At 53.2% G+C, this 19,049-nt stretch overlaps 1 protein-coding gene across 7 annotated transcripts in view; it reads left to right on the top strand.

Moving 5' to 3' along the window:
* The window catches only part of PTPRN2 (protein tyrosine phosphatase receptor type N2), an 822,826-nt gene that overhangs the window by 778,604 nt on the left and 25,173 nt on the right, over window positions 1-19,049 (top strand). For all 7 annotated transcript variants that reach the window (XM_078059815.1, XM_078059811.1, XM_078059813.1 and 4 more), the window contains 3 exons: window positions 10,601-10,720; window positions 11,694-11,860; window positions 17,593-17,646. In XM_078059815.1, the coding sequence (XP_077915941.1) occupies window positions 10,601-10,720; window positions 11,694-11,860; window positions 17,593-17,646 (341 nt within the window). The remainder of the gene's footprint in view (window positions 1-10,600; window positions 10,721-11,693; window positions 11,861-17,592; window positions 17,647-19,049) is intronic.

Raw genomic sequence — 19,049 nt, 5'->3', positions numbered from 1 at the left:
AGGCGAGTCTGCTTTGTCCAGCGTAGCCCTGGACGCCCAGACAGAGGCTCAGCCGCCGAGAGCCAGTGTGAGCACAAGCCACAAAGGGCAGAGCGGGAGAGCGAGGGGCCTCCCCTCCTTCCCCCGCGTCCTCCTCAGGCCTCAGCCGTGCCACAGAGCTAAGTGGGAAGGGGCTTCGGAAGGTGGCACGGTCGCACGAACTCCCCCGTGCGTCAGGCACGCCGCCGCCCCGGCCCTGGCAGGGGGACTTCCGACAGGCAGAGCCCATGGAGGACAGAGGTGAGAGAGCAACCAGCGCAGGGGCTCGCGGGAGGACGGAGCGCCTGTTAGGACGGCGAGCCACCCACCCCCAGCAGCGTGGCCATGCGTACAGATAGGGCCACGCGGTCCCCTGGGCTGCTCTCCAGAGTGTCTGGAGGTCTGACGGTCATGGAACGGAAGAAGCCATCTTTAAAGGAAGCAACGTGAGAGAAATGACCAAGTGCAAGATCACAGCCTTGGTCACACTGCTCAGGACCCACTAGTGTCCCTCCAAATGGTGGCAGGTGTCCCGGGACAAGAAGGCTTTGCGGGCAACGGGCTAGCCCTCCTGGCATTACCGTACACGAAAACACGTTGAAGCCGCTCAGAAGTCTGTTGTAAAGAAACCGCTTCAACTCTGTCTCCTCCAAATGCCCTTGAGCGAGACGCCGTGGTCTCGAGGAAGGCTGGGGGCACAACTTTTCCGTGGCTGCCGTAACATAACAAAGCAGCACAGAAATGCTGGAGGCTGGTGGCCTGAGACCCAGGCGTGGGCAGGACTGGTTCTACTCGGGGGCTCCGCAAGAGAACCTGCTCGTGCCTGTGTCTCCGGCTTCTGGTCGTGGCCAGCACTGCTGGGGGTCCCCTGGCTCGTGGACGCATCACTCCCGCTTCTGCTCCATCCACGTGGTGACCCCTCCATAGGGGTCAAATTTTTAGAAGGTCGCTGGTCATTAGACTTGGGGTCCATTCTGGCCAGTGCGGCCTCCTTTTGAGCTCACCTGCAGAGGCCCTATTTCCAAAGAAGGTCACGTCCACAGGTCCCAGGTGTGCGTGACCTTTGGGAGACACTATTCCACCCATTGGAGTGGCTGAGAAACGAGCATTGACTGAGACCGAATACTTTGCTGCTGAGACAGACACGTGGCCACTTCGGGAATCCAGAGAGAGGCCGCTGGGTGGTGGAGGCAGGGAGGTGGGGGGCGGGAGGGGCTGTGAAGGTCAGGGCAGGTCAGCGAGGGGGGACACAAGCCAGGCCTAGCATGTCCAGAACACGGAGGTCCCCAGTACTTCTCAATTACCTTGCAGGAAGGAGCTAACGCCTGGTCCCGCAGCCTGTGACAGCCCACAGGCGCCAAAAAGCTCTGGTCGTCGATGAGCCGTGTGGGGAGGGGAACGTCGGGACTGGAGGGTGGAGGAAAAGGAGAAGGTGATGAAGGTCAGCTGTCCACTGGTTTGACCCCTGAGCCTGGAATACATATGCTAATCTGGGAGGACGTCCGCATCTGTGTAACGGGGCCTGCGTGGCTACTTTGAGAGAAAGATGCACACGCACGTGTGCGAAGGGGGCGTTGAAGTCCAAGTGAACACAAGGAAAGGAGCGGGCGGGGAGGGAAATCCCGTTGAGCACTTACTGTGTGCTAGATCCTAGGCAGGCACTTCAGGTGATAACTTCAGTCAACGCCCCTAATGACCGAGGACGAGCCTGAGCCCCTGGGGTCCCCTCATACGTGGTCTGAGGGGAGTCAGGTCCAGGAAGACAGTAGGTAGAGGGTAGGCGCCTGGAGAGCGGACTTGGTGTTTAACAGGGACAGTTTCAGTTTGGGAAGATGGAACGTTCTGGAGATGGATGGTGGCGTTGGTTACGCAGGAACGTGAGTCTGCTTAATGCTACTTAACTCTGCACTTAAAAATGGCCAAGAAGGTACATCTTATGTATATTTTACTACAATGAGAGAAGATCGTGATCCCCATTCTACCAGAAGGCTGATGCCCGGGGTACCCTGAATGACTTCCGGAATCCACACAGCCAGCTGGAGGCAGGGCACGTTTTAAACCCAGATCTCCACAACTCAGATGCTTTTACTACCCCTGCTCCGTGAGAAGGAAGAAGGCATCATGATGGGGAGGCTCCTGGGCGCGTCCGTTCTCAGAGATGCAAGGCGAGCAGTCTTCTATGGAGACTGTGGGTTCCCAGAGCAAACCCATTGCTCCTGACGACGGAAGCGTGTTGCACCAGCCGTCTCGAAGGAGCATCAGGACAGCTTTCGCGGAAAGAGACTTCTCTGTGGGATGGGATGGCGGGCGGCCTGGGGCAGCAGGAGGAAGGGGCCGTCCTGGGAACCTGGCCAGTCATTGCCATTCTTGCCGTGGGTCCCTGCTCTTCCCACAGCGGTGGTGGAGCTCCTCCCGCTGACCCACCCCCCACCCGGTCCCAAGGGTCCCAAGGGGTCCCTCCTCTCGTATTTTTAGAGGAAGCTGGCAGAACCGTGTGCTTTCCACGGTGGCCACTTTGATGTGTCACCACCAGAAATTCAGGTACCCGGCTGACCGAGCTCGGGTGCGTGAGGACTATTTACAGACGTGAGCTGCAGAGCCGGGCACGTGAAGCCCCTAGAAGCGGGTCACAGCAGCCCCTCTGCCCCAGGAACTGGGACGTTCTCCATGGGACGCGGGCTGGTCACCGTCCCCGTTCGCCATGGGGTGGCTCAGCCAAGAGCACGCTGGCCCGTCTTGCTTGACAGATGAGCTCTTTCAGACGGAGCCAGAGGCCAGCGAGCAGGGACGGGGCGCGGAGTCCACAGCGCAGGGCAGAGGGCCCGCCCCAGGCAGCGGGGGTCCCGCTGGCACCCAGCCAACACCAACACACATGCTGTTACCAACGTTTTACCAAGAAAAAGCCCTCCCGTCGAGTTCCGTCTTCCACCTTCGGAAGGTATTCTGTTCTGAAGCCTTCACCGGGGAAGCACACTCTCTTTTCCAAAAGTGATGGGCTGGGTTTAAATAGTGTGTTTTTATTGATCCCAGTCCTTACTGTGGTCACGAAAAAACTCGGAGCCAGCTCCTGTGGGAGAGCCGAAGAAGGCCAGCGTTCTCCCTCCCCGGCACTTTCCGCCTGGGGCCGGGTGAGGGGGCAAGACGGGGGCCCAGGAGGAAGAGTCTGACAAAGCCTGAGTGAGCAGTGTGCGCACAGCAGGTCCCCGAGGCCCGGACGTGGCCGAGGACCGAGTCCGCTGCGCATCTGCCCTGCTCTCAGGGCCCAAGCCCACATCTGGCGGAGAGAAGAGGGAAGGTGGCGGCCCCCACCTCCACAGTCTGCTCCACCCACGGATGGACACCTTAGGGCCATTGATTAGATGCCCAGCATTAGCATTAGATGCCCAGCCAGCATCCAGAGAGGCCCCGGCCTGGCCTGGTCACGTGCAGGCAGCCCAGGGCCAGCCTGAGCCTCCCCAAGCTCCAGGGCCCCCCGGGGCCACGTCGTCCCCCTTCCTCAGGAGACCACATCACACCAGGGCTCAGGTCAGAACTCTGACTTCTGGCCATCCTGAGAGGCCTGACTCCAAGAGCCTGAGCCTGTCCCCGAACCCCCGTTACCCTGTGATGCTGGTGACAAATTGTGCTTGGTCTTCACCCTGGGACACCCTCTGGTTCGTGCATGAAGGGGTCTTCTGTTTCTGGAGCATCGAGGAATTGTGGAAGGGGGACATTTACTCCAGAGCCCTGTTAGCTTACGGATTGGTTGGTTTTAAAGCATGTTTTGGGTCAAATTAAAGGAAATACAAGAATTGAGGAGAGTTAATTTCTTAGGAAAAACTTCATTTGTTATTTCTGTTCATAAGTACTTCAGCCACTTGCCCTGGATTTTCCAGGACATTTTACTTCAGATATTTAGTCTCACTGGATTCCCTATACACGAGCTCATAAACCTTTAAAGAGAGAAGAAAACCTATCATGCCACCTCCCCTAAACGCGGGCTTGAAAGCCCTGATCTGCAGGGTGCCCGTGATTCTGCCCGGGGAGTGCGCAGCAGAGAGCACACACGTCCTCTTGGCAGCCTTCGGACTCGGGCCTGGGTGAGAGACATACATCCTGAGTGTCTTTTTCTCTTCTTTTTTTTGAAGATTTATTTGTTTATTTGAGAGAGAGCGCGCGCAAGAGAGAGCAGGGGCAGGGGCAGAGGGAGAAGCAGTCTCCCCGCCGAGCAGGGAGCCCGATGCGGGGCTCGATCCCAGGACGCTGGGATCATGACCTGAGCCGAAGGGAGACGCTTAACAACTGAGCCACCCAGGCGCCCCTGAGTTTCTTTTCAAGTGACATTATGGATCGTAGCCAAAAATGTCCTGGCTATTCTGCTTTTAAGTGTGTTTCTGGTTCCCTTGTCCCCTCCCTCCCTCCTCCCTCCCTCCCTCCCTTCCTCCGCTCCTCCCTCCTCCCTCCCTCCTTCCTCCTCCCTCCCTCCCCTCCTCCCTCCCTTCCCCCCCTTCTCCTCCCTCCCCTCCTCCCTTCCTCCCCTCCTCCCTCTGTCCTCCCTCCTTCCTCTCTCCGTCCTCTCCCTCCTCCCTCCCTCCTCTGCTCCTCCCTCCCTCCTCCCTCCCTCCCTTCCTCCGCTCCTTCCTCCTCCCTCCCTCCCTCCTTTCCTCCTCCCTCCTCCCTCCCTCCTTTCCTCCTCCCTCCTCCCTCCCTCCTTTCCCCCTTCCTCCCCTTCTCCTCCCTCCCCTCCTCCCTTCCTCCTCCCTTCCTCCCCTCCTCCCTCCCTTCCTCCCCTCCTCCCTCCCTCCTCCGTCCATCCTCCTCCCCTCCTCCCTCCCTCCTCTCCTCCCTCCCTCTGCTCCTCCCTCCCTCCTTTCCCCCTTCCTCCCTCCCTCCTCCCTCCCTCCCACCCTCCTCCCCTCCTCCCTCCCTCCTCCCTCCTCCCTCCCTCCTCCCTCCCTCCCACCCTCCTCCCCTCCTCCCTCCCTCCTCCCTCCTCCCTCCCTCCTCCCTCCTCCCTCCCTCCTCCCCTCCTCCCTCCCTCCTCCCCTCCTCCCTCCCTCCTCCCTCCCTTCCTCTGCTCCTCCCTCTTCCCTCCCTCCTCCCCTTCTCCTTCCCTCCCTTTCCTCCTCCCTCCTTCCTCCTCCCTGCCTCCCTTCCCCTCTCCTCCCCTCCTCCCTCCCTCCTTTCTTCCTCCCTCCCTCCTTTCCCCCTTCCTCCCTCCCTCACCTCCTCCCTCCCTTCCTCCCCTTCTCCTCCCTCCCTCCTTTCCCCCTTCCTCCCTCCCTCACCTCCTCCCTCCCTTCCTCCCCTTCTCCTCCCTCCCTCCTTTCCCCCTTCCTCCCTCCCTCCCTCCCCTCCTCCCTCCTTCCTCCTCCTTCCCTCCCCTCATCCCTTCCTCCCTCCCCTCCTCCCTCCCTCCTCCCCTCCTTCCTGTCCACCTTCTCTTCCTCATCCACCCTCACCCCCCCTCCTCCTTCTCTGGGACCCACAGCTGGACTGATGCGTTCATAGCTGGTTCTCATCTTGAAAAGAAAGTGGCAGCCTGAGCGTGGCACTTTCATCTAAGCAGATGACACACATATTTAACCCGAACGGTGAGCAAGGCTGAGGGACTGCCAATGGTTCTAAGTGGCGACACTCCCTCGGGTCCAGGTAACTTCCCAGACGTCCAAACACCTGTGATGAATAGCCCGTAGCGACTGCACAGGGGCTGGATGAAGAAGTCGGGTCTGGAAGCGGGTGGCCTGGCTCTGGAAACCCTAAGGGACCAGTGTTTGCACCCAGCCACCTCCAGTCTGCTGGACAGCTAGGCCAGCCGCGCCATCTTTCCAAGAAGACTCGAACCCGGTTCCACGGACACGGCAAGGACTTCTTATTTAGATGCCTTCTCCTTTACTCCCGGTGGGAAGGGATTTCAGCGTCGAGGCTGCCGTTTACGGGCTGTGGGATGGCGGCCGTGGGACTGGTTCAGGCGCAGGGTGTCCGGCACCCAACATCACACAGCGAGGAGGGCGGCTTCGTGGCCGAGGGAGGCCGCGCTGACCTGTTTGTGTGCTGAGCGGCAGGTCAGGTGGGCGCGTTATGAGTTGTGCATGGAAGACGTAGCAGAAGTTTCCCCCCCGTCCGCAGTGGCTGGACGCGGAGCGCGTGACCGCAGGGGGCTTGCTGCCGTGCGCGGACGCGGTGTTCGGGGAGGCCCAGGGCGGGGCCTCGACTGCCAGGTGTCGCAGACACCTGTTTTTCCCTTTTGGGTCTATTTCAGACCACATTAGAGCTGACTGACATCAGCGAGCTTGTAAGGAAGAAAACGCAAGCATTACTAAACCTCATTAATTGACTCCTTATTATTTTGAAATGTGAGTCAGCCTCCTCATGGCCAGACTTCAGGTGATCTCTGTTCAACCTGTAAAAGTAAGTCCACCACAGAAACGCGCTGTATGGTCAGGATTGCGGGGGGATGTGGAGCCCATGGAGAAGAGCTGTCTGCCTCATGCACCTGCAGCTCCATCACCCAGGCAAACAGTTCATGTGCTAAAAGAATGAAAAATAAAAAAGCTTTTCTCGACGTTAAGCAGGTCCTGGGAGAACTTCTTCCAGGCATGCCTTTGACAGCATTTTATCTCTTTTTGCAGAAATAGTCAAAGGGTCTCTTTTAAACACATGTATTGTTTTCAGCCGAGCATCCTCTCTAGTAAGTCACGGTCCTGGCTGCCGTGGAGGGTAGAAACGGTGCCCAGACCAGCATCCGGTCTTCTCGGAGATGCCAGGCTAGTGGGAGAAAGATGTGAGCACATGATAAGGATGATGCAAGGTAGAAAGGGACACATCACAAGAGATCTAAGTACAGGAAGAAGTTTTATGCCTGGAGGAACCGGGTGCCTGGCGGAGAACATGACCTGGGCCTTTGCGATTTTGGATGGGTCAGCTTTCCTTTAATCACGTCTTAGCTGGGCTTTGAAAGAGTTTGGCTTGCTGAACAGCTAGTTTTCGAAAAAGACTTTGGATGAGGAGACGACTGTGGTTTCCTTCCATCTGCTTTAATTGGGTTTGTATAGGCCCCTTGGAGGGGCACGCCCAGCCCCGAGGAGGCCGCTGGCAGTGAGCATGCCGCTGAGCCTCGAACGCGGGTCTGAGCTGCCCGGGCCTCTGGACGCAGATGTTTTCCAGGACAGTGCTGTAAACGTAGTTTCTCTTCCTTATGATTTTATTGATAACGTTTTCTTTCCTCCAGCTTACCTTATTATAAGAATATAGCAAATAATGTACATACAACCTATAAACCATGTGTTAATCGGCTGCTTGCGTTACTGGTAAGGCTTCTAGTCGACTGTAGGCTCGTAGTCAAGCTTTTGGGGAGTCACAGGCTAAGCTTGGATTTTCTACTGCTGGGGGGCTTCTCTGAGAGTTCTGGAGGCCGGACATCTGGAATCAAGGTGCCGGAGGGGCTTCCTCCTTTCAGCATCTGGGGGGCCCACGCAGTCCTGAGGCTTCCCGCCAGGGTCTGTCTTCGCCCAGGGTTTCCCTCTTCTTATGAGGCCCACTCTAATTCAGTATGACCCCCTCTGTAACTCAACGACATCAGCAGAGACCTTATTTCCAAATAAGGTCACATTCGCAGGTCCCAGCAGTTGGGACTTCAGCATATCTTCTTCGGGGGACAAAACTCAACCGGTAACAAAGAGCAATCTGGCTTTTCTTATCAACCGTCAGTAAACTGTCTCAGGGTGGATCACGCAGCGGCCCAGGTGTGTGCTTCCTGTCACCAGAGCGACCTTCTGAGCCACGGGATGTCCCGTTACCTGCCTGCTTGCTGCCCAAGGCCACGCGCACGTCCCCATCGGCAGTGACGGCGTCGTGAGCGTCTTCACCGCGTCTCCGCCGCGTCCCCGGATGACGCAGCCTGGGGCGGGCTCCCAAGGATTGGCGGCAGGTGGTGACATGGGACACCGAGCAGACCCCTCCCACTCCCGCAGCACACAGTCGCCAAAGAAGAGGTGGGCGGGGACCATAAACCCCAGAGGCCGCCATCGCTCCCGTCCCTAGCCGTGAAGCCGTACTGTTGAGGTGTCCTGGGCCTTCGGGGGGGGACTCCCGAGGGGTGGCGCCGGAGCATCTGAGAAGCTCCCCAGAAAGCTCCTCCGAGCGCAGCCCTGGTTTATACTCAGGATCCAGCCCTGAAGGCTCATGTTTCATCCATGTTGGTGGCCTCGTCTGGATCCAGGGATGGAAGCAGCTGCTTCCTGTTTGGGAAAAGTCATCCACTGGGCGCGAAAGGAGCTGTGGGCAGGACTGCAGACCCCTGTGGCGCACTGCGGGGCGCGGTCCCCACCCCACTTTCAGCGGGCACTTCTAGTTACCTCTGAATCTCCTGACGTGCTGGGTGCTCGGTAAAGGTGCCCGGTAAACCAGGAGGTGACCAGAAGTGTCGTGGTCTCTGACACTGAACAGAAAAGTGCTAGAAATCACCATTTCTGGCATTCACACATTTAGCTCACTCACTCAGCAAACTGCCTCGCTTCTGAGATTCAGGGGGCCTCCGGGTGGACAGCTGCTTCCCAGAAGAGAAAGATTAGGATTTCCCGAAGACTAGCCACACAAACAGCCCCTCCTAAGCTGGGTACTGCCCGAGGGCCGGGGGAGCCACGGAAGGGGAAACAGAGAAACTGTCCCTGTTTCTAACCTGAACTTTGGCTGGCGTCCTGGTCCCACCAGACCCGCGTTAACTCTTCTCAGCGTGTCGTGAAGGTCAGCGGGTGACGCAACTGCTGCAGGTGGGAAGCGACGCGGGAACAGCTCCGTTGCCCTGCGCACCGACTCCCGCCGCCCAGCAAGCGGACACACAGGCCCCGAGGGGGCCGCCTGTTTGTGTGATTTACTAAATTCCCCTCTCTGCTCTTAGACATGGTGACCTAAAGAGAAATATGATCCCCAAGAGTGCCTTTGGGATTGTTTGTTTAAATTAAGTTTCATTTGGATTTAATCTTAACCAAGTCTTCAGAGAGCCGGGCGGGCTCCTGAATGGAAGCATGGCGTGCGCGGACCAATGAACGGGACTGCCCGGCCGGGCGGACTCCTCTTTAAATGAGGGGCTTCCTAATGTCACACTTGGGTGGCACAAGCAGAGTGTGAGATGATTAGTTTATGGTCTAGATCATTGTATTTTTATTACACTCATAAAATCTCTGTTTCTTCTCATTTTCATAATGGCTTCAATGAGCTTCTCCACCTTCTAAAGACACATTAAATTGTTATGTGCTGGAAGGACCAATTTAGTGGGGCAGGCTGCAAAGCCTGAAAGCCGCAAGTGAGACACATGCTTTGAATTCTCATCTTGTGGTTGGCTTTGCGCTAAGGAAAATGAAGGCATATAGGTTCGGGCATAATTCATATTTATTTGTGGGCTTTTTCATAAACACCAGCAGTTTCCATGGAATCCCAATGTTAATGAGACACAGCGCAGTGCCGTAAAAGCATTGACTATTCCCATCACGCGGGAATATAAATCAATATTCAAAGAGGAAAATACCGTGGACACGTCTCTTTTTAAAATATCACTTAAAGGGGGTTATTTAATAACATGAACTATGAAGGAAACGCATTTTATATTTGAGCTATGTGGATTTTTTTTTTAAATGACAAGATTCTAATTGGATTGTTATATCTGTATTTAAAAGAAATAGAAGATCTCTTAGATATGAAATTTACATCTAAATGCAGTTGCTTATAAATATTTCTGTCAAGTCACCGTAACCCACTGCGGGGAAAGTAGACTCCTCTTCACTCTATAATGCTAATACACGTCTGCAAGTGCCACCTCAGCGTGCCCCATAGAATTCATGGTTTTCGTGATTATGCTCCAGTGTTAATACACAGGCCCACAGCCACGAAGTTGGGAGCTGCATTTGAGAGGGAGTCCCGTGGAGGGCCTTGGTGTCTGCCCCCTCTCCGCATTTGGATGTGCGGCCATCGGTTCGCTGTGTCTGGGAGACGCTTCATAATGTGGCTGCTATGAATTATTAACTCGGTTCTGTTTTCATTGAGGAGCATGGTCATATTCCGTGTAGGTACATGAAACCCCAGCCGTTGCTCTCGGTAAGGAGAGCCTGCTTCTGATAGGACGGCAGCTTCACAAAGCAAAATGGTTTTCTAGTCATGCAGAATAATGACAACGACCAAAAAATGATCGTGTCGACCAATTTCAGTCTGCACCATGTGGAGGGGCGGACATACGCAGAGCAGCGCCCGCCCACCCGCAGGCCGCTGGGGACCACGTAAGAGCCCATGTTGTGGGTTTGTGCCGCGTGGTAGAAAGCTCTCTTCACAGATCCAAAGTTGGGAAGCCAGACTGCTGAACGCGGGTCTTAAGAGGTTCTCGGAGGTGTGGAATGAATCCCTGGTGGTTGTTTTTAGTATTGCATGGACCATGGAGGCTACGGGGCGTGTTCTGAGATGGGAAGCCAGCTATGGAGGAGGAGGGTCCGATGAAAGGGGGATGTTGGTCCGTGTGCGAGCACCTTGGGCCCGCGTCGCTGAGTGCGGCCATTGCGCGTGTCGCGCGGATCTGCCAGTCACGCGGTGGCCGCGGGCCTTCCTCTGTCTGCAGATGGTGTGGGAGCGTGGCTGCGTGGTCATCGTCATGCTGACACCCCTCTCGGAGAACGGCGTCCGGCAGTGTTACCACTACTGGCCCGACGAAGGCTCCAACCTCTACCACGTCTACGAGGTACTCCCCGGCGCCCGCCCACCCGCCCGCGGCCGCGGACGACAGCAGCGCCCCCACCTCCCCAGGCGGCCCCTTCCCCAGGCATCCCCAGGGCCCCGCAGTCCGTAGGTGCCCACACCCTCCAAAAGGCCATGCTGTGGCACCTCAGCCTCTGGCATAAAGAGTGTGGTCTTCATTTTTAAAGTTTTAGGATTCCAAATTCAGACAGAAGGAACCAAAACACATCTACCTCGCAGGGAGGCCCATTGAGCCAGGCCCCGAGTAAAGACCCTTCCTGGGTCTGTTGTCGGAAGAGCCCTGCCTGCGCGGCGCTCAGGGCTGTGGGTCTGTAGATTCGACCTTCCTCGAGGGCCGCCCGCTGGCAAGCTTCTTTCTCTAGCTGGACTCTCTACCCACATCGACAACGAACTGCGCCAACTTGGGCAGTTCAACACGTACCAGCATGCATCTGTTGTTTCGCGTTAAAAATTAGTCAGAAGGCCAAAGTCCCACGGTGGAAGCGTGAAGATGAATCCTAGATCACAGAGTTGTGGCTTTTGGGCTGCTGAGAAGGGGCTTGGCCCCGAGAAGTGCCGAGTCACGCTATCTGCGTGACTCCTTTGGTCTCCTCTCCACCTCTAGCTGGTAACCACCTGCAGTGAAACCTAAGTTATAGTGGAACCCACAGGTGTTCTTGTTCCAAGGTATAGTTTTTCTTGAAGGTTTAGATAGCTTAGAAATACAAAAGATGAAAGCTGGAATCGTTTTGGGTTGTAACACAATTTTCTAATAATCTGACTAATGCACCTAGGTGACATTAAAAACCCACAGTTATCTTTTGCATAAACCCCGTTAAAACTGAGAAGGTGGGAAGAGCCATTAAGCCCGCTGTCGACCCACATGCGGTCCTCGTAGTATCCGCCCTTCACTGCTCAGAGTGGCTCCCTGCTCAGACAATGCTTTACGTCCCAATGCCCCCTGTCCTCCTGTCCAGGTAAACCTAGTCTCCGAGCACATCTGGTGTGAGGATTTCCTCGTGAGGAGCTTCTATCTGAAGAACCTTCAAACCAACGAGACGCGCACGGTGACTCAGTTCCACTTCCTGAGCTGGTATGACCAGGGAGTGCCTTCCTCCGCGAGGTCCCTCCTGGATTTCCGCAGGTATGACAAACAGCGCTCTAAGCAGGGTAACGTGTTAGAGTGTGGGCATAAGAGAGGAGGGAACGCGGTCTGATACCAGATTTCCTGTGTCTAAGAGGCCATCTGCTATAAGACACGCCATCCGTTTTATATTTATAGATTATAAATATACAGTTGATCCTTGAACAACACGGGGTTGGGGCACCAACCCCCACACAGTTGAAAATACACGTTTAACTTTTGACTCCCCCGAAACGTAACTTCTAATAACCTCCTGTTGACTGGAAGCCTTACCGGTAACATAAGAAGTCAATTAACACATAGCTTGTACGGTGTGTGTATTATACGCTGTAGTCTTACAATAACAGTACGCTGGAGAAAAGAAAATGTTATGAAGAAAATCACAAGGAAGAGAAAATACATTTTCAGTGTCATCCTGTATTTATCGAAAAAAAAACTCAGGTGTAAGTGGACCAGCGCAGCTCAGAGCCATGTTGTTCCAGGGTCAACTGTATTTATGATTATATATAGGACAGGGGAGGGGAAGGAGATTATGTTAAAGGTACATATTAACTGAAAGATGTTTTCTGGTTTTAGAGGAGTTAAAAAGGGGGGGGGGGGGACATAGATGCCTTAGAATTGTGGAAATGCGGTCATTATTTCTGATAAGATTCTCCAAGTGGTAGAGTCCCGAAGTTCACGCTTCACGGAATATGGATGAGGAAAAAGCAGATTTTTAGTTTGGATACTATCTGGTTGGACAGGATAATGAGATGTAACAAGTATGGGGCCAGATTCCAGCCCGGGTGACCTTAGACCTTGGGGGAGAGCCTGCATGGAAGCGGCACGTGACTGTGTAGTCTAGTGCAGTTTTGAAACTGACAGTCTGGAAACGTCCAGTCTTTGTTCACGCTCCGGTCAGCCAGTCGCCCAGGGGGCTGTCTTGTTTTAAAGTGTGTTTATTGAACTGTTGAGATGAATGCTGGACTCCATCTTTCAGGAAGATATTGACAAGGCAAAAAAGGGGGAAATTTAAGATGGAAGCTTGGATTGTCCATTGGATTCGGTGATAACGGTGGTCAGCACTGGCTGTTGCGTGGTGGTGAAGAATGAGCAGCCACCAAGCGAGGCAGGCGTTGAGCAGCATGATAACTGAGCTCTCCGTTCCGTAGAGCCCCTCTTAACGTTTAACGGATTGGAAACCTGCCTGATCACAAAAGCAGACAGAGATCCAAAACAATGAACTAAGAAATAAAATGCACCTTAATCCAGCATTGTACCCAATCACAGAGTGATTTGTATCTGAACAGTTACCTTGAGTCTCCGGCTATGTAACTCGAGACAGTGGGGTTTCAGGCTGATCTCTGCATTTCTTTAATTTGTGTGTTAGACATTCTCAAGGTTATTGTGATACTATTTCTTTTGCCTTTTAGTCTACTTTGAAAAGCAAAACAGAATTTTTGTTTGAATAGTTCTTTGGATCAAATAGCGTGTGAAAGAGCTCCCGGAGAGACGCGCTCGTGGCATCTCAGCCATGGCGCACGTTTGCTGACCTCGCCCAGAGAGGCCGAGCGCGCACGATGCATCGAGTCCTGAACGCACCGCAAAGCACTGACTACACACAGTTCCCTCTCAATCCACCCCACGTCCTGGCTGTCAGATACCTTTCCTTAATACAAATTTATGCCTAAAGACAGGCTATCTAAAAATCTGACCTAGGGCGCATTTCCTGAGATAGAGTCTTCGAGAAACAGCCGTTACTGGCAAAATGGATGTGGCTACACAGATAGCGGATCATCCTAACCCCCGTCTTCACGCTCATCCAGTGTGTTTGTACATATATGCATATGGGCGTACGTCGAAATCCATATCCATATATGGAACTGAACAATACACAACCAACCGTCTGTGCTTACAACCTGTCCTGAAGAAACATGGACTCCCAAGGTTCCCTTTCCCCAGAGGCTTAGGAGATCAGGCTCCAGAGGTTTTTGTTCAGTTGAAATTTGCAAGTCCATCAGAATCAAAAGCTTTGCTGGCTTGCCTGACTCGGCACCGCCCAGTTTTCCAGACCTGGCTGCCTGTCGTGCGCTCACTGGACAGTGGGCGCGAGCGGTCGCGTTCTCGGGAGCATCACCCTCAGGCACGGACTGCCGCTTTGGGGTTTTCTGGGTAAAAGAGCCACCCAAAGTTCAGCAATCGGGAAGAGGCTTCGGCTTCTGAAGACTCTGGTCGCCTTACGCGCAGGTCTCCCCCTCCCCCCACCCCCACCCCGACCCCGACCCCGACCCCGAACACTTGCCCAGCCTTCCCCCACTCTGGCCAGGGTGCGTCGGGCACGGAGACGTGTAATTACAGACTTCTGGAGCCCAGAGGGAGCACATTTCCACTCTAAAGAGAAGCTGCAAAAACCAAGAGATAATTAGCATCACATGTGAGGGCTTTGCTTTTAAAAACTCTCTCTCTGTCTGTCTCTGAGTCTCTCCCTTCTTGCTGTGCGCAACGGCACTCACAACGCTGATCCCTGTAGAAACGGACAGACCCTTACTTTGCCAGCTAACGAGCGGTGGCCAGTGTCATTTTTGTGATGTTGCAGCTAGTAATATGAGCCCAGTTGCATAGTCACAAAAGTGATCATTGGAGGCTGTGATTCTGCTGCAGGGCAGTGGGGGAAAAAGCCCCTTTTCCGAGCCTCTCACGACCTCTGACCTTTGCTTGCTGTTGGTCGCATGGCGGTTCCTTCTCACTCAGTGACCCGGGGGTTGGTTTGTATTACTAATCGTTCTTTCTCGTGAATTCCTCCTGTTGAAATATATATAATATCCATTTTCCTGAATGTTTGCAACCTCTTGCTGACTGATGGTTTGTTCTAATCGAGTCAAACAAGACAGCTGTGTATTTCTCATCTTCATGAATACTCTGCATCTCTGTCTTGGGTCAACCAGGTGAACGCTTTTGTGGACTACGTTTCGCTTTTTACTTTTCTATTTGTGATGTTTTATGTTGTAATAATACAAGCACGTGATTCTTTGTAAATAAAATTCTAAACCACGGCAGCAGCACATTGTATTCACACTGCGCGTCTCCTTGATTGCTGGTGGCTGTTTGTAAATAGGTTTAGCCCGGGGCGGGGCCAGCATGGATATTAAAGCCGCATTGAAACCTCCCTGGGTCCTGCTGAGGCAGCCAGTTGCAATGTGCTGGAGAAAGTAATACTTCAAATATTCTGTAACAGGAGAGCAGGGACCGCGGAAGCAGTTATTAGAGCATTTAGTCTTCTATAAGAGCAGTTCTTCTTTTTTTTTTTAAAGATTTTATTTATTTATTTGAGAGAGAGAGAGAGAATGAGAGAGAGCACAAGAGGGGGGAGCGGGAGAGGGAGAAGCAGACTCCCCGCTGAGCAGGGAGCCCGATGCGGGACTCGATCCTGGGACTCCAGGATCATGACCTGAGCCGAAGGCAGTCGCTTAACCAACTGAGCCACCCAGGCACCCCTAAGAACAGTTATTCTTAATGCATTTTGCCAAAAATGGGGCTGACCAGCTATAAACGGGACACTCCTGTTCTCCTGGCCCCTTACAGTTACGGTTTTCTGAAACTGATACAGTCCAAACAAGGGAATTTGGTGGTGGTTTGTTCCTTTTTTTTTTTAATGTACTACTTTTGCGCTTGGCCCCATCAGAAAAAATGCCCAGAACCTGGAGATTGAGCAGTGTGTGAGCAGGCAAACGTTGAGCCTGGACTACCAAGTATGAACTATCACAGACTGTTGGAGGTTCACATCTAAAAGATTCAGCGACCAAGAGATTTCTAATAACATCTTCTGTTTGAAAGTAAAAGGCCTATAGGAATAAAGCCTCCCTAAATCTAGTCTGACCCTGAGCTTGCTTGATTCTGCACACACACGCGCACACACACCGGGTATACACACAGATGCACAAGCGGGGCGAGCGCGCACACGAACACACACAGCACGTACACACACGTGCACAAGCAGGGCGAGCACACACACGAACACACACAGTGCGTACACACACGTGCACCAGCAGGGCGAACACACACAGTGCGTACACACGTGCACAAGCGGGGCGAGCGTGCCCACGCACAACCTTGTTGGAGCTGGTGGGCCTCACGTCGCTCACACTGAGGTACATCCTGGGGATCTGGCATCTATTTTGTCAGACCTAAAGCTCATGTTGCCTTTACAACCTGAGTCAAGAATGGGAGTTTTAAGATTTTTTTTTCTTAATTTTAAAATAATCTCTACACCCAGCCTGGGGCTCAAACTCATGACCCCGAGATCAAGAGTTGAACATCCACCAGCTGGGCCAGCCAGGCGCCCCAAAGAATGGGAGGTTTTAGACGGAGATATTAGTCGATTCATTTTCCAGTCTGTTTTATTCTCAAAGGCCCAAGAACCTTCCGGGCATTCTGGCCCACTGTTGATTTTAATGAGTTCACTTGTACTTCCTTCACCTTCCCGAGAAACCCTCACACTGCAGTGGACCTCGAAAGTAAGAAAAAGTCCAGCAGAAATAGCCACATGGCCATAGGGACCCTGAGCAGCTTGTTCTACCCATGTTTCTGGGTCTTCTCATTTTTAAGACATCTTGGGTGGTCTGCAAGCTCCACCAATCACTGCTGCCCTGGTGGGCTCCCCACCATGTTGTCTGGGCTCTGCTCTGGGGGCAGACATGGAAATACCCGCTGGGCACCTGCACCAGCCGCCTCCTTCCTCGGCCCCCCCCGCCCCGCCTCCTGACCCCTCGGCTCTGGGGTTTAGAGGCAAGGCCACCAGGTGACAGAATATGAGCTTCCAGCTGACTCTGCTGGGCAGGCAAGGCTTCACAAAGATGTGTGACGTTTTCCCATGTCCAGTGCAAGGAAAAAGATTTTTATTTCTGCACTGTCATTCATTTTAAATTTAGCTTCATGTCATATACGTTGCGGAAATTCCTAGGGAGCATTTTAGAACACGGCCCCTCACACATTTTTTCATTGACTTTTCTCTATTCAGAAATATTTTATTGAGAAATCTGGTGTACTTTGTAAACACGCTTAGTTGTTTCACTTTCAACAAATTTGGAGCTGATACAGAGGATTTGAAATCAGGGCTTTGTTTTGATTTAAGGCTTGGTTACAAAATAATCTATGCTTATTGTTAATTCTCATAAATTCTGGTCTAAAATCTGCACAACAGAGTTGTTTGTAAACATACGCAGATTTATACAAAGGAAGGACTTGTCTCAACTGCGGTTTCTCCGCAATTTAGAACTCCAACCAAATGGACGGATCCAGAAGGACCTGTAAGATGCTGTTTTGAGACAATAGAGTAATATTATATTCCAGTATGATGTCTAGAATGTAAGAAATTTTGAGCATAAATTGCAAAACTCAAACATTTTAGCAAAGAACGTAGATCCTCATGTAACAACCAACCAGTCAGCTGACTGGAGCCGCAGACGGAGGGGTAGGACGGGCTGGTGACGGAAGCCCCGGGTTCTCACTTGGAAAGGGAAAGGGAAATTGTGAAAATGTAAGAATTGTTTTTAAAGCTCTGTCTAATCATTTAATATTGAAAAGAAAAATAAATCTTTGAAAATGTGTGTGTAATTTTGATTTTCTTTGTCAAAACAGGCTATTCTTGCAAAATGATGTCAAAGATACGGTCTATTTGTTTTGGCTTAAGAGTTAGTTTGCAAGACATAAGAGTCATAGTGCATAACCATGATTTCTGTCTCTTTTTATTTCAGAAAAGTAAACAAGTGCTACAGGGGCCGTTCTTGTCCAATAATTGTTCACTGCAGGCAAGTACAACTTTTCACACGGATTAACCGGTGCTCCCTACCTGACAAGAAAGCCACAGTTAAATATACCCGCCGAACTTGCCCTTGCTTCGTAAATGCACCTAACTGGCACTTCTGAAGGGAACCAAAGCTGCAGACGGAAGTTTCTAGGCCGCTCATGACGTGCGTGGTGTGCGTGCCCCGCTGCGCCGCACGACCTGCCTGGGCCGCCCCGGTGCTGGGCCCTGCAGGCCACGGCCGCAAGCGTGGACTCACACCCTGTGTTTCCTCAAGCCCGCGTGCTGCCCCCACACAAACACCTTGGGACGGGATTTTCCATCCGTGGCGAAGTCTCAGCCGCCAACTCACTCAGCTGAGGTTTGGATGCTGGGGAATGCTCGGGGCCCGTTAGGAACAGGGACAGCATCGGGAATTAGCACAGGGATGGCCTTGCCCCGCGTAGGATGGGAGTCTGGCCTTTGGGTAAAATCCAGCGGCTCCTCAAGCACGTTACAGCCACGCAGATAAGCAGAGGGCCGCCCGAAACTCACTGTCAGGGTGCCGTCTGCCCCGGGCTTCACACTCTCCTCGTCGGGGTAAAGAACCTGCTCCGATTGGTAGAACTGTCCTACAGACGGCTCCTTTCTGCCGGATGGAAAGGAGCTCTGTCCCAGGATCAGAGCCCTAGTCTGTCAGTGTGTGTGTGTGTGTGTGTGTGTGTGTGTGTCAGGTGCGTGTGTATCTGTGTGTGTGTGACTGCATGTGTGTGTGTCTGTCGGGTGCGTGTATATCTGTGTGTGTTTGTGTAACCGCATGTGTGTGTGTCTGTCGGGTGCGTGTGTATCCGTGTGTGTGTGACTGCATGTGTGTGTGTCTATCAGGTGCGTGTGTATCCCTGTATGTTTGTGTAACTGCATGTGTGTGTTGTCGGGTGTGTATCCGTGTGTGTTTGTGTAACCGCATGTGTGTGTGTCTGTCGGGTGCGTGTGTATCCGTGTGTGTGTGACTGCATGTGTGTGTGTCTGTCGGGTGCGTGTGTATCCGTGTGTGTTAGTGTGACTGCATGTGTGTCTGTCAGGTGCGTGTGTATCCGTGTGTGTTTGTGTAACCGCATGTGTGTGTCTGTCGGGTGCGTGTGTATCCGTGTGTGTGTAACTACGTGTGTGTGTCAGGTACGTGTGTATCCGTGTGTGTGTGTGTAACTGCATGTGTGTGTCTGTCAGGTGCGTGTGTATCCGTGTGTGTTTGTGTAACCGCATGTGTGTGTGTCTGTCGGGTGCGTGTGTATCCGTGTGTGTGTGTGTAACTGCATGTGTGTGTGTCTGTCAGGTGCGTGTATCCGTGTGTGTTTGTGTAACTGCATGTGTGTGTGTATCTGTCGGGTGCGTGTGTATCCATGTGTGTGTAACTGCATGTGTGTGTGT

The sequence above is a fragment of the Halichoerus grypus genome, chromosome 12, assembly GCF_964656455.1.
Source record: "Halichoerus grypus chromosome 12, mHalGry1.hap1.1, whole genome shotgun sequence".
In the NCBI taxonomy this organism is placed as follows: Eukaryota; Metazoa; Chordata; class Mammalia; order Carnivora; family Phocidae; genus Halichoerus; species Halichoerus grypus.
Note: the sequence above shows the minus strand (reverse complement) of the source record. Positions and strands in the feature narration are given on the sequence as shown.